The sequence below is a fragment of the Phyllobates terribilis genome, unplaced genomic scaffold (assembly GCF_046119375.1).
Source record: "Phyllobates terribilis strain yellow unplaced genomic scaffold, ASM4611937v1 Scaffold_4__5_contigs__length_816908805, whole genome shotgun sequence".
Classification (NCBI taxonomy): domain Eukaryota; kingdom Metazoa; phylum Chordata; class Amphibia; order Anura; family Dendrobatidae; genus Phyllobates; species Phyllobates terribilis.
In genome coordinates this window covers 814,654,406-814,673,926 of record NW_027362764.1, presented here as the reverse complement: position 1 = coordinate 814,673,926, position 19,521 = coordinate 814,654,406, and the positions used below count along the sequence as shown (strand labels likewise).

At 47.4% G+C, this 19,521-nt stretch overlaps 1 protein-coding gene across 3 annotated transcripts in view; it reads right to left on the bottom strand.

Moving 5' to 3' along the window:
* The window catches only part of SLC39A4 (solute carrier family 39 member 4), a 135,255-nt gene that overhangs the window by 64,641 nt on the left and 51,093 nt on the right, over positions 1-19,521 (bottom strand). For all 3 annotated transcript variants that reach the window (XR_012320207.1, XM_073680137.1, XM_073680136.1), the window contains exons 3-4: positions 16,059-16,248; positions 4,585-4,751 (exon numbers count right to left, since the gene is read on the bottom strand). Coding sequence is in view for 2 of the 3 variants with exons in the window: in XM_073680136.1 (XP_073536237.1) it covers positions 4,585-4,751; positions 16,059-16,248 (357 nt within the window). In the remaining variant the exon portion in view is untranslated. The remainder of the gene's footprint in view (positions 1-4,584; positions 4,752-16,058; positions 16,249-19,521) is intronic.

Genomic DNA, 19,521 nt, shown 5'->3' with positions numbered 1-19,521 from the left:
GTCCTTCTTCTCTACATGTGGACACTGCACAGTACCATTGTCCTTCTTCTCTACATGTGGACACTGCACAGTACCATTGTCCTTCTCTACATGTGGACACTACACAGTACCATTGTCCTTCTTCTCTACATGTGGACACTGCACAGAACCATTGTCCCTCTTCTCTACATGTGGACACTGCACAGTACCATTGTCCTTCTTCTGTAGATGTGGGCACTGCACAGTACCATTGTCCTTCTCTAGATATGGGCACTGCACAGTACCATTGTCCTTCTTCTCTAGATGTGGGCACTGCACAGTACCATTGTCCTTCTTCTCTAGATGTGAGCACTGCACAGTACCATTGTCCTTCTCTAGATGTGGGCACTGCACAGTACCATTGTCCTTCTTCTCTAGATGTGGGCACTGCACAGTACCATTGTCCTTCTCTAGATGTGAGCACTACACAGTACCATTGTCCTTCTTCTCTAGATGTGGGTACTGCACAGTACCATTGTCCTTCTCTACATGTGGGCACTGCACAGTACCATTGTCCTTCTTCTCTACATGTGGACACTGCACAGTACCATTGTCCTTGTTCTCTACATGTGGGCACTGCACAGTACCATTGTCCTTCTTCTCTACATGTGGACACTGCACAGTACCATTGTCCCTCTTCTCTACATGTGGACACTGCACAGTACCATTGTCCCTCTTCTCTACATGTGGACACTGCACAGTACCATTGTCCTTCTCTACATGTGGACACTGCACAATACCATTGTCCCTCTTCTCTACATGTGGACACTGCACAGTACCACTGTCCCTCTTCTCTACATGTGGACACTGCACAGTACCATTGTCCTTCTTCTCTACATGTGGACACTGCACAGTACCATTGTCCTTCTTCTCTACATGTGGACACTGCACAGTACCATTGTCCTTCTTCTCTACATGTGGACACTGCACAGTACCATTGTCCTTCTTCTCTACATGTGGACACTGCACAGAACCATTGTCCCTCTTCTCTACATGTGGACACTGCACAGTACCATTGTCCTTCTCTACATGTGGACACTGCACTGTACCATTGTCCCTCTTCTCTACATGTGGACACTGCACAGTACCATTGTCCCTCTTCTCTACATGTGGACACTGCACAGTACCATTGTCCTTCTTCTCTACATGTGTACACTGCACAGTACCATTGTCCTTCTTCTCTACATGTGGACACTGCACAGTACCATTGTCCCTCTTCTCTACATGTGGACACTGCACAGTACCATTGTCCTTCTTCTCTACATGTGGACACTGCACAGTACCATTGTCCCTCTTCTCTACATGTGGACACTGCACAGTACCATTGTCCCTCTTCTCTACATGTGGACACTGCACAGTACCATTGTCCTTCTTCTCTACATGTGGACACTGCACAGTACCATTGTCCTTCTTCTCTACATGTGGACACTGCACAGTACCATTGTCCTTCTTCTCTACATGTGGACACTGCACAGTACCATTGTCCCTCTTCTCTACATGTGGACACTGCACAGTACCATTGTCCTTCTTCTCTACATGTGGACACTGCACAGTGCCATTGTCCCTCTTCTCTACATGTGGACACTGCACAGTACCATTGTCCCTCTTCTCTACATGTGGACACTGCACAGTACCATTGTCCCTCTTCTCTACATGTGGACACTGCACAGTACCATTGTCCCTCTTCTCTACATGTGGACACTGCACAGTACCATTGTCCCTCTTCTCTACATGTGGACACTGCACAGTACCATTGTCCTTCTTCTCTACATGTGGACACTGCACAGTACCATTGTCCCTCTTCTCTACTTGTGGACACTGCACAGTACCATTGTCCTTCTTCTCTACATGTGGACACTGCACAGTACCATTGTCCCTCTTCTCTACATGTGGACACTGCACAGTACCATTGTCCTTCTTCTCTACATGTGGACACTGCACAGTGCCATTGTCCCTCTTATCTACATGTGGACACTGCACAGTACCATTGTCCCTCTTCTCTACATGTGGACACTGCACAGTACCATTGTCCTTCTTCTCTACATGTGGACACTGCACAGTACCATTGTCCCTCTTCTCTACATGTGGACACTGCACAGTACCATTGTCCCTCTTCTCTACATGTGGACACTGCACAGTACCATTGTCCTTCTTCTCTACATGTGGACACTGCACAGTACCATTGTCCCTCTACTCTACTTGTGGACACTGCACAATACCATTGTCCCTCTTTACATGTGGACACTGCACAGTACCATTGTCCCTCTTCTCTACATGTGGACACTGCACAGTACCATTGTCCTTCTTCTCTACATGTGGACACTGCACGGTACCATTGTCCCTCTTCTCTACATGTGGGCACTGCACAGTACCATTGTCCTTCTTCTCTACATGTGGACACAACACAGTACCATTGTCCCTCTTCTCTACATGTGGACACTGCACAGTACCATTGTCCTTCTCTACATGTGGACACTGCACAGTACCATTGTCCCTCTTCTCTACATGTGGACACTGCACAGTACCATTGTCCTTCTTCTCTACATGTGGACACTGCACAGTACCATTGTCCTTCTTCTCTACATGTGGACACTGCACAGTACCATTGTCCCTCTTCTCTACATGTGGACACTGCACAGTACCATTGTCCTTCTCTACATGTGGACAGTGCACAGTACCATTGTCCCTCTTCTCTACATGTGGACACTGCACAGTACCATTGTCCCTCTTCTCTACATGTGGACAGTGCACAGTACCATTGTCCTTCTCTACATGTGGACACTGCACAGTACCATTGTCCCTCTGCACAGTACTATTGTCCCTCTTCTCTACATGTGGACACTGCACAGTACCATTGTCCCTCTTCTCTACATGTGGACACTGCACAGTACCATTGTCCCTCTGCACAGTACTATTGTCCCTCTTCTCTACTTGTGGACACTGCACAGTACCATTGTCCCTCTTCTCTACATGTGGACACTGCACAGTACCATTGTCCCTCTTCTCTACGTGCGGACACTGCACAGTACCATTGTCCTTGTCTACATGTGGACACTGCACAGTACCATTGTCCCTCTGCACAGTACCATTGTCCCTCTTCTCTACATGTGGACACTGCACAGTACCATTATCCCTCTTCTCTACATGTGGACACTGCACAGTACCATTGTCCTTCTTCTCTACATGTGGACACTGCACAGTACCATTGTCCTTCTTCTCTACATGTGGACACTGCACAGTACCATTGTCCCTCTTCTCTACGTGTGGACACTGCACAGTACCATTGCCCTTGTCTACATGTGGACACTGCACAGTACCATTGTCCTTCTGCACAGTACCATTGTCCCTCTTCTCTACATGTGGACACTGCACAGTACCATTGTCCCTCTTCTCTACATGTGGACACTGCACAGTACCATTGTCCCTCTTCTCTACATGTGGACAGTGCACAGTACCATTGTCCTTCTCTACATGTGGACACTGCACAGTACCATTGTCCCTCTGCACAGTACTATTGTCCCTCTTCTCTACATGTGGACACTGCACAGTACCATTGTCCCTCTTCTCTACATGTGGACACTGCACAGTACCATTGTCCCTCTGCACAGTACTATTGTCCCTCTTTTCTACTTGTGGACACTGCACAGTACCATTGTCCCTCTTCTCTACATGTGGACACTGCACAGTACCATTGTCCCTCTTCTCTACGTGTGGACACTGCACAGTACCATTGTCCTTGTCTACATGTGGACACTGCACAGTACCATTGTCCCTCTGCACAGTACCATTGTCCCTCTTCTCTACATGTGGACACTGCACAGTACCATTGTCCCTCTTCTCTACATGTGGACACTGCACAGTACCATTGTCCTTCTTCTCTACATGTGGACACTGCACAGTACCATTGTCCTTCTTCTCTACATGTGGACACTGCACAGTACCATTGTCCCTCTTCTCTACGTGTGGACACTGCACAGTACCATTGCCCTTGTCTACATGTGGACACTGCACAGTACCATTATCCCTCTGCACAGTACCATTGTCCCTCTTCTCTACATGTGGACACTGCACAGTACCATTGTCCCTCTTCTCTACATGTGGACACTGCACAGTACCATTGTCCCTCTGCACAGTACCACTACCTTCCTTCTGGTGTAACAGCAGAATGGTGACTGCAGCTGTTTTGTAACTGGAGACCTGTTAATTTCCCGCCTGCTCCTCCTCATTTGTAGTCTTACGCAGCAGAAGTTGAGGTCTCATTTACATCAATCTTGCTCCTTGCAGCTTGTCTTTGTCTCCATGTCTTCATTTCGGAGGAGCGCGATCCTGGTCCGGCACCGTCTCCATCCTACTACTAGTAATTTTACAAGATCCCCTTGGATACTGTGCTGGCCGCAGCCCTTCTCTGCATATGTTTACATGAGTTGTGCATTACACAACCCTCAAAGGTGAGCATTACTTCTTTTACCTACATGGTTGCTGATGGATAACAGCGCTATTTGCGCCCCTGTCTCTCTACTTCTCCATGTAAAGGACAGATAGGAATGTGACGGACTATACACGTACCTGATCCCAGTGATGTATGTGAACGTCACCTCCGCTTAAGCTGCGCCGCCGTCTGTGATTTTCATCTGTTTGGTTGCTGTGATCTTCATGATCATGATCGTGTTCATGGTCATCTCCGTTGTAATCTTCATTTAGCAATATAAGATTTTTCATGAGATTGATGAGTCCTAAAATGAGAAGAACATGAGGGGAACCATGGAAGCATGGGGTTTGTGCTCCTTTGATAGCGCTAATGATGGAGAGAAGGAAACAACAAGCTCTGATGATGAGGGAAAGAAGGAGAGGACAAACCACTATGATGATATGGGAGAAAAGGAGAGGACAGACTCTGATGATGAGGGAGAGAAGGAGAAGACAGGCTCTGATGATGAGGGAGAGAAGGAGAAGACAGGCTCTGATGATGAGGGAGAGAAGGAGAAGACAGGCTCTGATGATGAGGGAGAGAAGGAGAAGACAGGCTCTGATGATGAGGGAGAGAAGGAGAAGACAGACTCTGATGATGAGGGAGAGAAGGAGAAGACAGGCTCTGATGATGAGGGAGAGAAGGAGAAGACAGGCTCTGATGAGGAGGGAGAGAAGGAGAGGACAAGCTCTGATGATGAGGGAGAGAAGGAGAAGACAGGCTCTAATGATGAGGGAGAAAAGGAGAGGACAGGCTCTGATGATGAGGGAGAGAAGGAGAGGCCAGAGGATGTGAGAGAGAAGAGGACAGGTTCTGATGAAGAGGGAGAGAAGAAAAAGAAAGGCTCTGATTATGAGGGAGACAAGGAGAGGACAGACTCTGATTATGAGGGAGAGAAGGAGAGGACAGGTTCTGATGATGAAGAAGAGGAGAGTACAGGCTTTAATGATGAAGAAGAGGAGAGGGCAAGCTCTGATGATGAAGAGAAGGGGAGGACAGGCTCTGATGATGAGGGAGAGAAGAATATAGACTCTGATGATGAGGGAGAGAAGGAAAAGACAGGCCCTGATGATGAGGGAGAGAAGGAGAGGACAGGCTCTGATGATGTGGGAGGGAAGGAGAGGACAGGCTCTGATGATAAGGGAGAGAAGGAGAGGACAGGCTCTGATGATGAGGGAGAGAAGGAGAGGACAGGCTCTGATGATGAGGGAGAGAAGGAGAAGACAGGCTCTGATGATGAGGGAGAGAAGGAGAAGACAGGCTCTGATGATGAGGGAGAGAAGGAGAAGACAGGCTCTGATGATGAGGGAGAGAAGGAGAAGACAGGCTCTGATGATGAGGGAGAGAAGGAGAAGACAGGCTCTGATGATGAGGGAGAGAAGGAGAAGACAGGCTCTGATGATGAGGGAGAGAAGGAGAAGACAGGCTCTGATGAGGAGGGAGAGAAGGAGAGGACAAGCTCTGATGATGAGGGAGAGAAGGAGAAGACAGGCTCTAATGATGAGGGAGAGAAGAAGAGGACAGACTCTGATGATGAGGGAGAGAAGGAGAGGACAGACTCTGATGATGGGGGAGAGAAGGAGAAGACAGACTCTGATGATGAGGGAGAGAAGGAGAAGACAGGCTCTGATGATGAGGGAGAGAAGGAGAGGACAGGCTCTGATGATGAGGGAGAGAAGGAGAAGACAGGCTCTGATGATGAGGGAGAGAAGGAGAAGACAGGCTCTGATGAGGAGGGAGAGAAGGAGAGGACAAGCTCTGATGATGAGGGAGAGAAGGAGAAGACAGGCTCTAATGATGAGGGAGAAAAGGAGAGGACAGGCTCTGATGATGAGGGAGAGAAGGAGAGGCCAGAGGATGTGAGAGAGAAGAGGACAGGTTCTGATGAAGAGGGAGAGAAGAAAAAGAAAGGCTCTGATTATGAGGGAGACAAGGAGAGGACAGACTCTGATTATGAGGGAGAGAAGGAGAGGACAGGCTCTGATGATGAAGAAGAGGAGAGGACAGGCTTTAATGATGAAGAAGAGGAGAGGACAAGCTCTGATGATGAAGAGAAGGGGAGGACAGGCTCTGATGATGAGGGAGAGAAGAATATAGACTCTGATGATGAGGGAGAGAAGGAAAAGACAGGCCCTGATGATGAGGGAGAGAAGGAGAGGACAGGCTCTGATGATGTGGGAGGGAAGGAGAGGACAGGCTCTGATGATAAGGGAGAGAAGGAGAGGACAGGCTCTGATGATGAGGTAGAGAAGGAGAGGACAGGCTCTGATGATGTGGGAGAGAAGGAGAGGACAGGCTCTGATAATGAGGGAGATTAGGAGAGGACAAGCTCTGATGATGAGGGAGAGAAGGAGAAGACAGCCTCTGATGAGGGAGAGAAGGAGAAGACAGGCTTTGATGATGAGGGAGAGAAGGAGAAGACAGGCTCTGATGAGGAGGGAGAGAAGGAGAGGACAAGCTCTGATGATGAGGGAGAGAAGGAGAAGACAGGCTCTAATGATGAGGGAGAAAAGGAGAGGACAGGCTCTGATGATGAGGGAGAGAAGGAGAGGACAGGCTCTGATGATGTGGGAGAGAAGGAGAGTACAGGCTCTGATAATGAGGGAGATTAGGAGAGGACAAGCTCTGATGATGAGGGAGAGAAGGAGAAGACAAGCTCTGATGAGGGAGAGAAGGAGAAGACAGGCTTTGATGATGAGGGAGAGAAGGAGAAGACAGGCTCTGATGAGGAGGGAGAGAAGGAGAGGACAAGCTCTGATGATGAGGGAGAGAAGGAGAAGACAGGCTCTCATGATGAGGGAGAAAAGGAGAGGACAGGCTCTGATGATGAGGGAGAGAAGGAGAGGCCAGAGGATGTGAGAGAGAAGAGGACAGGTTCTGATGAAGAGGGAGAGAAGAAAAAGAAAGGCTCTGATTATGAGGGAGACAAGGAGAGGACAGACTCTGATTATGAGGGAGAGAAGGAGAGGACAGGCTCTGATGATGAAGAAGAGGAGAGGACAAGCTCTGATGATGAAGAGAAGGGGAGGACAGGCTCTGATGATGAGGGAGAGAAGAATATAGACTCTGATGATGAGCGAGAGAAGGAAAAGACAGGCCTGATGATGATTGAGAGAAGGAGAGGACAGGCTCTGATGATGTGGGAGGGAAGGAGAGGACAGGCTCTGATGATAAGGGAGAGAAGGAGAGGCCAGGCTCTGATGATGAGGTAGAGAAGGAGAGGACAGGCTCTGATGATGTGGGAGAGAAGGAGAGGACAGGCTCTGATAATGAGGGAGATTAGGAGAGAACAGGGTTTGAAGAAGAGAAGAGGACAGGCTTTGATGATGAAGAAGAGGAGAGGACAAGCTCTGATGATGAAGAGAAGGGGAGAACAGGCTTTGATGATGAGGGAGAGAAGGAGAGGACAAGCTCTGATGATGAGGGAGAAAAGGAGAGGACAAGCTCTGATGATGAGAGAGAAACGGAGAGGACAAGCTCTGATGATGAGGGAGAGAAGGAGAAGACAGGCTCTGATGATGAGGGAGAGAAGGAGATGAAAGGCTCTGATGATGAGGGAGAGAAGGAGAAGACCGGCTCTGATGATGAGGGAGAGAAGGAGAGGATAGGCTCTGATGATGAGAGAGAGAATAAAAGTGCAGGCTCTGATGATGAGGGAGAGAAGGAAAGGACAGGCCCTGATGATGAGGGAGATTAGGGGAGAACAGGGTTTGATGATGAAGAAGAGAAGAGGATAGGCTTTGATGATGAAGAAGAGAAGAGGATAGGCTTTGATGATGAAGAAGAGGAGAGGACAAGCTCCGATGATGAAGAGAAGGGGAGGACAGGCTCTGATGATGAGGGAGAGAAGGAGAGGACAGGCTCTGATGATGTGGGAGAGAAGGAGAAGACAGGCTCTGATGATGAGGGATTAGGAGAGAACAGGGTTTGATGATGAAGAAGAGGAGAGGACAAGCTCTGATGATGAAGAGAAGGGGAGGTCAGGCTTTGATGATGAGGGAGAGAAGGAGAGGACAAGCTCTGGTGATGAGGGAGAAAAGGAGAGGACAAGCTCTGATGATGAGGGAGAGAAGGAGAAGACAGGCTCTGATGATGAGGGAGAGAAGGAGATGAAAGGCTCTGATGATGAGGGAGAGAAGGAGAAGACCAGCTCTGATGAGGAGGGAGAGAAGGAGAGGATAGCCTCTGATGATGAGGGAGAGAAGGAGAAGACCGGCTCTGATGATGAGGGAGAGAAAGAAAGGATAGGCTCTGATGATGAGAGAGAGAATAAAAGTGCAGGCTCTGATGATGAGGGAGAGAAGAAAAGGACAGGCTCTGATGATGAGGGAGATTAGGGGAGAACAGGGTTTGATAATGAAGAAGAGAAGAGGACAGGCTTTGATGATGAAGAAGAGGAGAGGACAAGCTCTGATGATGAAGAGAAGGGGAGGACAGGCTCTGATGATGAGGGAGAGATGGAGAGGACAGGCCCTGATGATGAGGGAGAGAACGAGAAGACAGGCTCTGATGATGAGGGAGAGAAGGAGAGGACAAGCTCTGATGATGAGGGAGAAAAGGAGAGGACAACGTCTGATGATGAGAAGAGAAGGAGAGGACAGACTCTGATTATGAGGGAGAGAAGGAGAGGACAGGCTCTGATGATGAAGAAGAGGAGAGGACAGGCTTTAATGATGAAGAAGAGGAGAGGACAAGCTCTGATGATGAAGAGAAGGGGAGGACAGGCTCTGATGATGAGGGAGAGAAGAATATAGACTCTGATGATGAGGGAGAGAAGGAAAAGACACGCCCTGATGATGAGGGAGAGAAGGAGAGGACAGGCTCTGATGATGTGGGAGGGAAGGAGAGGACAGGCTCTGATGATAAGGGAGAGAAGGAGAGGACAGGCTCTGATGATGTGGGAGAGAAGGAGAGGACAGACTCTGATGATGTGGGAGGGAAGGAGAGGACAGGCTCTGATGATGAGGTAGAGAAGGAGAGGACAGGCTCTGATGATGTGGGAGGGAAGGAGAGGACAGGCTCTGATGATGAGGTAGAGAAGGAGAGGACAAGCTAGGATGATGAGGGAGAAAAGGAAAGGACAAGCTCTGATGATGTGGGAGAGAAGGAGAAGACAGGCTCTGATGATGAGGGAGAGAAGGAGAGGACAAGCTAGGATGATGAGGGAGAAAAGGAAAGGACAAGCTCTGATGATGAGGGAGAAAAGGAAAGGACAAGCTCTGATGATGAGGGAGAGAAGGAGAAGACAGGCTCTGATGATGAGGGAGAGAAGGAGACAAAACGCTCTGATGAGGGAGAGGAGAGGACAGACTCTGATGATGAGGGAGAGAAGGAGGAGATCGGCTCTGATGATGAGGGAGAGAAGGAAAGGATAGGCTCTGATGATGAGAGAGAGAATAAAAGTGCAGGCTCTGATGATGAGGGAGAAGGAAAGGACAGGCTCTGATGATGAGGGAGAGAAGGAGAGGACAGACTCTGATGATGAGGGAGAGAAGGAGTTGACCGGCTCTGATGATGAGGGAGAGAAGGAAAGGATAGGCTCTGATGATGAGAGAGAGAATAAAAGTGCAGGCTCTGATGATGAGGGAGAAGGAAAGGACAGGCTCTGATGATGAGGGAGAGAAGGAGAGGACAGACTCTGATGATGAGGGAGAGAAGGAGAGGACAGACTCTGATGATGAGGGAGAAAAGAAGAGGGCAGAGGATGTGAGAGAGAAGAGGACAGGTTCTGATGAAGAGGGAGAGAAGAAAAAGAAAGGCTCTGATTATGAGGGAGAGAAGGAGAGGACTGGCTCTGATGATGAGGGAGAGAAGGAGAGGACAGGCCCTGATGACAAAGGAGAGAACACACTATGAAGATGAGGGAGAGAAGAAAAGGACAGGCTCTGATGATGAGGAGAGAAGGAGAAGACAGGGTCTGATGATGAGAGAGAGAAGGAGAGGACAGGCTTGAATGATGAAGAAAAAAGGGAGAACTTTGATGACGAGGGAGAGACGGAGGAGACAGCCAATGATGATGAGGGAGAGAAGAAAATGACAGGCTGGAATGATGAGGAAAAAGGGAGAACAGACTGTGATGGTGTGGGAGAGAAGAAGAGGACAGGCTCTGATGATGAGGGAGATTAGGAGAGAACAGGGTTTGATGATGAAGAAGAGGAGAGGACAGGCTTTGATGATGAAGAAGAGGAGAGGACAAGTTCTGATGATGAAGAGAAGGGGAGGACAGGCTCTGATGATGAGGGAGAGAAGGAAACAACAAGCTCTGGTGATGAGAGAATGAAGAAGAGAACAGGCTGAGATGATGAGGAAGAGAAGGAGAGGACAGGCTCTGATGATGAGGAAGAGAAGAAAAGTGCAGGCTCTGATGATGAGGGAGAGAAAGAGAAGACAGGCTCTGATGATGAGAGAGAGAGAGAAGGAGAGGACAGACTCTGATGATGAGGGAGAGAAGAAGAAGACAGGCTCTGATGATGAGGGAGAGAAGGAGAGGACAGGCTCTGATGATGAGGAAGAGAAGAAAAATGCAGGCTCTGATGATGAGGGAGAGAAAGCGAAGACAGGCTCTGATGATGAGAGAGAGAGAGAAGGAGAGGACAGACTCTGATGATGAGGGAGAGAAGAAGAAGACAGGCTCTGATGATGAGGAAGAGAAGAAGAGACCAGGCTCTGATGATGAGGGAGAGAAGAAGAAGACAGGCTCTGATGATGAGGGAGAGAAGGAGAGGACAGGCTCTGATGATGAGGAAGAGAAGAAAAGTGCAGGCTCTGATGATGAGGGAGAGAAAGAGAAGACAGGCTCTGATGATGAGAGAGAGAGCGAAGGAGAGGACAGACTCTGATGATGAGGGAGAGAAGAAGAAGACAGGCTCTGATGATGAGGGAGAGAAGGAGAGGACAGGCTCTGATGATGAGGGAATGAAGAAGAGACCAGGCTCTGATGATGAGGGAGAGAAGAAGACAGGCTCTGATGATGAGGGAGATAAGAAGAGGACAGGCTCTGATGATGAGGGAGAGAAGGAGAGGACAGGCTCTAATGATGAGAGAGAGAAGGAGAGGACAGGACCTGATGATGAGGAAGAGAAGAAAAGTGCAGGCTCTGATGATGAGGGAGAGAAAGAGAAGACAGGCTCTGATGATGAGAGAGAGAGAGAAGGAGAGGACAGACTCTGATGATGAGGGAATGAAGAAGAGACCAGGCTCTGATGATGAGGGAGAGAAGAAGAAGACAGGCTCTGATGATGAGGGAGAGAAGGAGAGGACAGGCTCTGATGATGAGGAAGAGAAGAAAAGTGCAAGCTCTGATGATGAGGGAGAGAAAGAGAAGACAGGCTCTGATGATGAGGGAGAGAAGGAGAGGACAGGCTCTGATGATGAGGGAATGAAGAAGAGACCAGGCTCTGATGATGAGGGAGAGAAGAAGAAGACAGGCTCTGATGATGAGGGAGAGAAGGAGAGGACAGGCTCTGATGATGAGGGAATGAAGAAGAGACCAGGCTCTGATGATGAGGGAGAGAAGAAGACAGGCTCTGATGATGAGGAAGATAAGGAGAGGACAGGCTCTGATGATGAGGGAGAGAAGGAGAGGACAGGCTCTAATGATGAGAGAGAGAAGGAGAGGACAGGCTCTGATGATGAGGAAGAGAAGAAAAGTGCAGGCTCTGATCATGAGGGAGAGAAAGAGAAGACAGGCTCTGATGATGAGAGAGAGAGAAGGAGAGGGCAGACTCTGATGATGAGGGAGAGAATAAGAAGACAGGCTCTGATGATGTGGGAGAGAAGGAGAGGACAGGCTCTGATGATGAGGAAGAGAAGAAAAGTGCAGGCTCTGATGATGTGGGAGAGAAACAGAAGACAGGCTCTAATGATGATGGAGAGAAGAAGAAGACAGGCTCTGATGATGTGGGAGAGCAGGAGAGGACAGGCTCTGATGATGAGGGAGAGAAGGAGAGGACAGGCACTAATGATGAGGGAGAGAAGGAGAGGACAGGCTCTGATGATGTAGAGAAGGAGAGGACAGGTTCTGATGATGAGGGAGAGGACAGGCTCTGATGATGAGGGAGAGGACAGGTTCTGATGATGAGGGAGAGAAGGAGATGACAGGTTCTGATGATGAGGTAGAGAAGGAGAGGACAGGCTCTGATGATGTGGGAGAGAAGGAGAAGACAGGCTCTGATGATGAGGGAGAGAAGGAGAGGACAAGCTCTGATGATGAGGGAGAAAAGGAGAGGACAAGCTCTGATGATGAGGGAGAAAAGGAGAGGACAAGCTCTGATGATGAGGGAGAGAAGGAGAAGACAGGCTCTGATGATGAGGGAGAGAAGGAGACAAAAGGCTCTCATGATGAGGGAGAGGAGAGGACAGACTCTGATGATGAGGGAGAGAAGGAGGAGATCGGCTCTGATGATGAGGGAGAGAAGGAAAGGATGGGCTCTGATGATGAGAGAGAGAATAAAAGTGCAGGCTCTGATGATGAGGGAGAAGGAAAGGATAGGCTCTGATGATGAGGGAGAGAAGGAGAGGACAGACTCTGATGATGAGGGAGAGAAGGAAAGGATAGGCTCTGATGATGAGAGAGAGAATAAAAGTGCAGGCTCTGATGATGAGGGAGAAGGAAAGGACAGGCTCTGATGATGAGGGAGAGAAGGAGAGGACAGACTCTGGTGATGAGGGAGAGAAGTAGAGGACAGACTCTGATGATGAGGGAGAAAAGAAGAGGGCAGAGGATGTGAGAGAGAAGAGGACAGGTTCTGATGAAGAGGGAGAGAAGAAAAAGAAAGGCCCTGATTATGAGGGAGAGAAGGAGAGGACTGGCTCTGATGATGAGGGAGAGAAGGAGAGGACAGGCCCTGATGACAAAGGAGAGAACACACTATGAAGATGAGGGAGAGAAGAAAAGGACAGGCTGATGATGAGGAGAGAAGGAGAAGACAGGGTCTGATGATGAGAGAGAGAAGGAGAGGACAGGCTTGAATGATGAAGAAAAAAAGGGAGAACTTTGATGACGAGGGAGAGACGGAGAAGACAGCCAATGATGATGAGGGAGAGAAGAAAATGACAGGCTGGAATGATGAGGAAAAAGGGAGAACAGACTGTGATGGTGTGGGAGAGAAGAAGAGGACAGGCTCTGATGATGAGGGAGATTAGGAGAGAACAGGGTTTGATGATGAAGAAGAGGAGAGGACAGGCTTTGATGATGAAGAAGAGAAGGAAACAACAAGCTCTGGTGATGAGGGAATGAAGAAGAGAACAGGCTCAGATGATGAGGAAGAGAAGGAGAGGACTGGCTCTGATGATGTGGGAGAGAAGGAGAGGACAGGCTCTGATGATGAGGAAGAGAAGAAAAGTGCAGGCTCTGATGATGAGGGAGAGAAAGAGAAGACAGGCTCTGATGATAAGGGAATGAAGAAGAGACCAGGCTCTGATGATGAGGGAGAGAAGAAGAAGACAGGCTCTGATGATGAGGGAGAGAAGGAGAGGACAGGCTCTGATGATGAGGAAGAGAAGAAAAGTGCAGGCTCTGATGATGTGGGAGAGAAAGAGAAGACAGGCACTGATGATGAGGGAGAGAAGAAGAGGACAGGCTCTGATGATGAGGGAATGAAGAAGAGACCAGGCTCTGATGATGAGGGAGATAAGAAGAAGACAGGCTCTGATGATGAGGGAGAGAAGGAGAGGACAGGCTCTGATGATGAGGAAGAGAAGAAAAGTGCAGGCTCTGATGATGTGGGAGAGAAAGAGAAGACAGGCTCTGATGATGAGGGAGAGAAGAAGAAGACAGGCTCTGATGATATGGGAGAGCAGGAGAGGACAGGCTCTGATGATGAGGGAGAGAAGGAGAGGACAGGCTATAATGATGAGGGAGAGAAGGAGAGGACAGGCTCTGATGATGTAGAGAAGGAGAGGACAGGTTCTGATGATGAGGGAGAGGACAGGCTCTGATGATGAGGGAGAGGACAGGTTCTGATGATGAGGGAGAGAAGGAGAGGACAGGTTCTGATGATGAGGGAGAGAAGGAGAGGACAGGCTCTAATGATGAGAGAGAGAAGGAGAGGACAGTCTCTGATGACGAGGAAGAGAAGAAAAGTGTGGGCTCTGATGATGAGGGAGAGAAAGAGAAGACAGGCTCTGATGATGAGAGAGAGAGAAGGAGAGGACAGGCTCTGATGATGAGAGAGACAGAGAAGGAGAGGACAGACTCTGATGATGAGGGAGAGAAGAAGAAGACAGGCTCTGATGATGTGGGAGAGAAGGAGAGGACAGGTTCTGATGATGAGGGAGAGGACAGGCTCTGATGATGAGGGAGAGGACAGGCTCTGATGATGAGGGAGAGAAGGAGAGGACAGGTTCTGATGATGAGGGAGAGGACAGGTTCTGATGATGAGGGAGAGAACGGGTTCTATTGATGAGGCGGGATTAGATAGATAATGAGAAGTTGACGGAGTGGACCTACCACAGACTGCAAAAATAAAAAGTGGTTTCCAGCTCACCAATGTGAAACGAGCCCTCTGGCAGTCCAAGGATTCAGCTGTGTCGGCAGCAGGGAGGAACAAATGAAGGCAGGTGTCCAGCAGCAGATCTGTAACAGCAGTAATGAAAAGCAAAAAATTATTAAAGATTCATTAAAAGGCAAAAGTGCAAAAAATGAGGGCAATCTCAGGGAATGAATGCCCAGTCAGTTTAACGCGTTTCGAACTATCATGTTCTTATTCATAGTTTGCCACACTATTAATAGTTCGAAATGCGTCAGACTGACTGGGAATTCATTCCCTGAGATTGCCCTCATTTTTTGCCCTTTTTTTCCTATTATTGAATCTTTAATAACTTTTTGCTTTTCATTCCTGCTCTCACGGATCTGCTGCTGGACACCTGCCTTCATTTCTACCACTGACTGCAGTCTGCTTCGAGCATAGTTGCTCTATTCCTGGATTAGTGGTAGCAGTAGAGGGTTTGTGGTGACCATAATAACACTCCACCAAACATCTCCCATATTCACCACTGGCCAGTAGACCAATGTCCCGCTAGAGATTGAAAGCCCAATGTTTTTTTTCAGCCTTCCTGCATCCAAGTGGGATAGAGAGTGGGTGGGTGCTTCTTCCAGTGCTCTCCAACCCCATCCAGATGGAAGACATCATGCTATATGGCATGAGATGCAGAATCCTCTGGTTGTCGGGAGTGTAGCCATATGCCAACTATAGCTGCAGGGGGGCTTCCTCTAACAGGGTCCGTTAGGGCTTTGCAGGATTATTAATATCTTGGAAGCGTACTGTTTATATAGGGGCTACAGTAGTTATTCTGGATTTTACTAGTTATAAGGGGTGCACTGGTTATATTGGGGTGCACTGATAATATGGTTATATAGGGGTGCACTGGTTATATGGTTTATTCTGATTATATGGGGTGCACTAGTTATATAGCGGTGCACTGGTTATATTGGGGTGCACTGATTATATGGTTATATAGGGGTGCACTGGTTATATGGTTTATTCTGATTATATAGGGGTTCACTAGTTATATAGGGGTGCATTGGTAATATAGGAGTGCTCCGCTATTGGAGTACCTCGACTATTCTTACCTGTTATGTTCAGGCCGTTTTCGCCATATGACTTGTAGATGTACTTGATGAAGTAATCAGCGGGTGGCAGGGTGGTCAGGCAGGTTCCCTCTAGAACCACTGCTAGCAGAGCTTCCTCAATCATGGGGGTTACATGATCTGGATCAGACGTCATGTTTAGGATTTCTTCTGCATTTACACATTCCCCAATCTGAAAATAAATTCAAGCTCTCATCTAGAGAAATGTTTTTACTCACGACAATGTTCCCAGATCCTCCTATCTGGAGCCAAACTTAGGACCATTCATGAGGCCATGTCTCCTTCTCTTCCTCCTCCCATCTAATGATCGGTCAACTCTGCCCGCCTGATACTACGCTTCACACCTGGCCTTTCTGTTTCTACCCTCACCTCATTCACTTACCGTACTGCCCCAATGTCCCACCTAATGACATTATTCAGAGGTGTATCTAGGCTTTCTTTCCCCAGGGTCAAAGGTTGAGTTAGCTACCCAAGCCCTGTATCCGAACATCCTTGCCAAGGCAAATGGGCCTGGTGGTGCTGCCCTGTCTTATGATTCCAGCCACCTTCCATGGGTGCCCCCCACCAATAACACCCTGGCATTTTCTGCTCTCTCCGTTTGTGCTTTTTTCTCCATGCACCATAGAAATACACTGTTTTCTGCAGTGGATGCAATATTCCAGTTATAAGTATAAGCAACCTTTATTCAATGAACCACCTTCATACCACAGTGCGTACCTGGACCTCCGTACTTCAGTAAAATGTCCTCATCCCTCCATTGTAGTCTTCACATTTCCTAATCCGCAGTCCGTTATGTTCTCCCCATCTCCCCATTCCTCAATCGTCTTCTCTATACTCCATTGACCCGACTTTGTCTTCTCGTCCCCGTGTGTTTTTTCCACATCTCCTCATTCCTCCATCATCTTTTCCACATCCACTCACTCTCTCAGTCTTATTCTCCATATCTCCTTATCCTGCCATCATCTTCTCCTCATTCCTCCATTGACTTCTTCACACATCATCTCACCATCTTGTGCTCCACATCCTTACCTTGTCCTCTTTGGGAATAATGCTTATTATTGTATATATTGCAACAACTACTATTTATTAAAGTTTAATGAGTTTCTGTCTCCAGCGATAGTGTTATATTGCCAATAAAGCACTGTTGAAAAACATAAGAACGTTCCTGCTCACTGTGTGTGTAGCTGGAGCTCATTTTACTTTCACTTAGAAAGCTGACAAACAAGATGCTCAGATCCTAAGCTGTAAGGAATACCAGTTGCAAGCTGTTACCTTCCTGAATAAACATATATTCACTGTTCAATGGCGGAACAGTACAGAGATTAATCCGCTGCCAACAGGTTATGGGCCCAGAGACCCAGAAATCCAAAGACCTAGAGAAGAGAGAACAACAGTGTACTACGAAGAAGAAGCAAAGATGGCCACCAAAAGCAACTCTGTGAAGATCACAGTGCCGAATCTGACTAACCAGAGCTACCAATCCTGGAAATTCAAGGTAAAGATGCTGCTGATAAGAGAAGGTACATGGAAATCCACACAGGAGTCCAGCCCTAACCCACTACCAGAAGACTGGGTAGAGAAGGACCAAAAAGCACAAAGCTCAGTATAGATGATGATCAGATAGTGCATGTATGTAAATGTGAAACTGCAAAGAAAATGTGGGAACAGCTGCAGAAAGAGCACGAATGGATAAATCTCAGCAATAAGCTCTATTTAATGAGAAAGGTGTATCAGTCTAAGCTTAATAAGGGCCAAGATATGCAAGATTACATAAGAAATACTCTAGAAATAATGGAGTGCCTGCAGTGCAATGGGGAAGATCAAAAGGATTTCCATGTTGCTGCACTACTACTAAGAGGTCTACCAGAAAGCTTTGACACACTTGTAAATGCACTAGATGCACACCCAGATTATGAGTTTACATTGGATTACTGTATGTCAGAGGAAAGCTTGTAGATGAGTATAAGCTAAAAACAGAAAGTGTAAGCAGCAGTGGGGTATCCAAAGCACAATCCACTTTAAAACCCCAAGATCTACCCCAAAATAAAAGTCATTTGAAGGAAACACTTCAATGTTTTGTCTGAAATAAATCAGGTCACCTAAAGGCTGAATGCAGAGTCTGGAAAACTAGAATGAATCAGCTGAAAAAGCAAAATAATCATCAAAGGGTTAAAAATGCCATTACTGAAGAATATGACACTTCAAGTACTGAAGCTGTGATTACTGTTAATGCAAGTACATCAAAGCATGCATGGTGTATAGACTCTGGGGTAACTAGTCATATGGCTAATGACGGAAGCTTCTTCTCTAACCTTGACCAAAGTAAGTCAGAGAATGTGATCTTGCCTTCTGGTCAGTATATGAATTCAGATGGCATAGAAGATGGTTACATTAATTGTCAAATCTCCCCAAGACAAAGCAGAAAGATGCCAGTAAAGGATGTGCTCTATGTCCCTAGTCTTGAAAGCAATCTGTTATCTGTGAAGAAACTCACAAGACAAGGAAATGAAGTTACATTTAAAGATGACAACTGTATCATCTACAGAGAAGGTCACACACTAGCAGAAGGAAAAATCAAAGATGAGTTGTACCAGCTATAATGCAAGAAAGGTGTGTACAATGATAAACATGAACAGCACAGGAATTGTATCCATGTGTGGCACAGGCGTCTTGCACACAGAGACCCAGAAGCAATAAGAAAGTTCAAAAACAATTTACTGATGGTACTAGCTGTCTTAAAGGGAAAATGTAAAGAAAATCCCTTCCTAAGCAGTAGTCCAGCTGAAGCAACAACAATCTAAGTCACAATTTCAAAATAACATGGAAAAAGATTTAGAAGTTTGGTTAGATTCTTCAGCCACTGAAGAAGCAACAGAAAAATCAGGTGAACCTGAAGTCAGGGGATCATCGAGATCAAACAAGGGGATACCAGCTAAGCGTCTATCCTACTTTGTCAAAACACTACCCGAGTCAGGGCCGCAGTCATGGGATGAGATGCAACAACTACCTGTCGATGAAAAACTGAAGTGGATTAATGCTGCTAATGAGGAAATGGAGTCCCTTCATCAACTTCAAACTCGGAAACTCACCAAACTACCACAAGGCAAGAAAACAAGCAAATGGGTTTATAAGACCAACTATGACTCTGAAGGCAAGGTTCATAAACTTAAAGCAAGATTAGTCACAAAAGGATATTCTCAGAAATGTAGTGAAGATGAGGATGCCACATTTTCTCGAGTTACTAAGCAGACCACATTCAGGACTCTAATGGCTGTAGCTGCTCGTCAGACATTTGGACATCAAAACTGCCTTTTTAAATGGTGACATTGAAGAGGACTTGTGCATGGCTCCACCTGAGGGTTATATCAAAGAGGGTGAAGAGAATCTCATTTGTAAACTACAAAAATCCATCTATGGTCTTAAGCAATCGGCAAGAGCATGGACC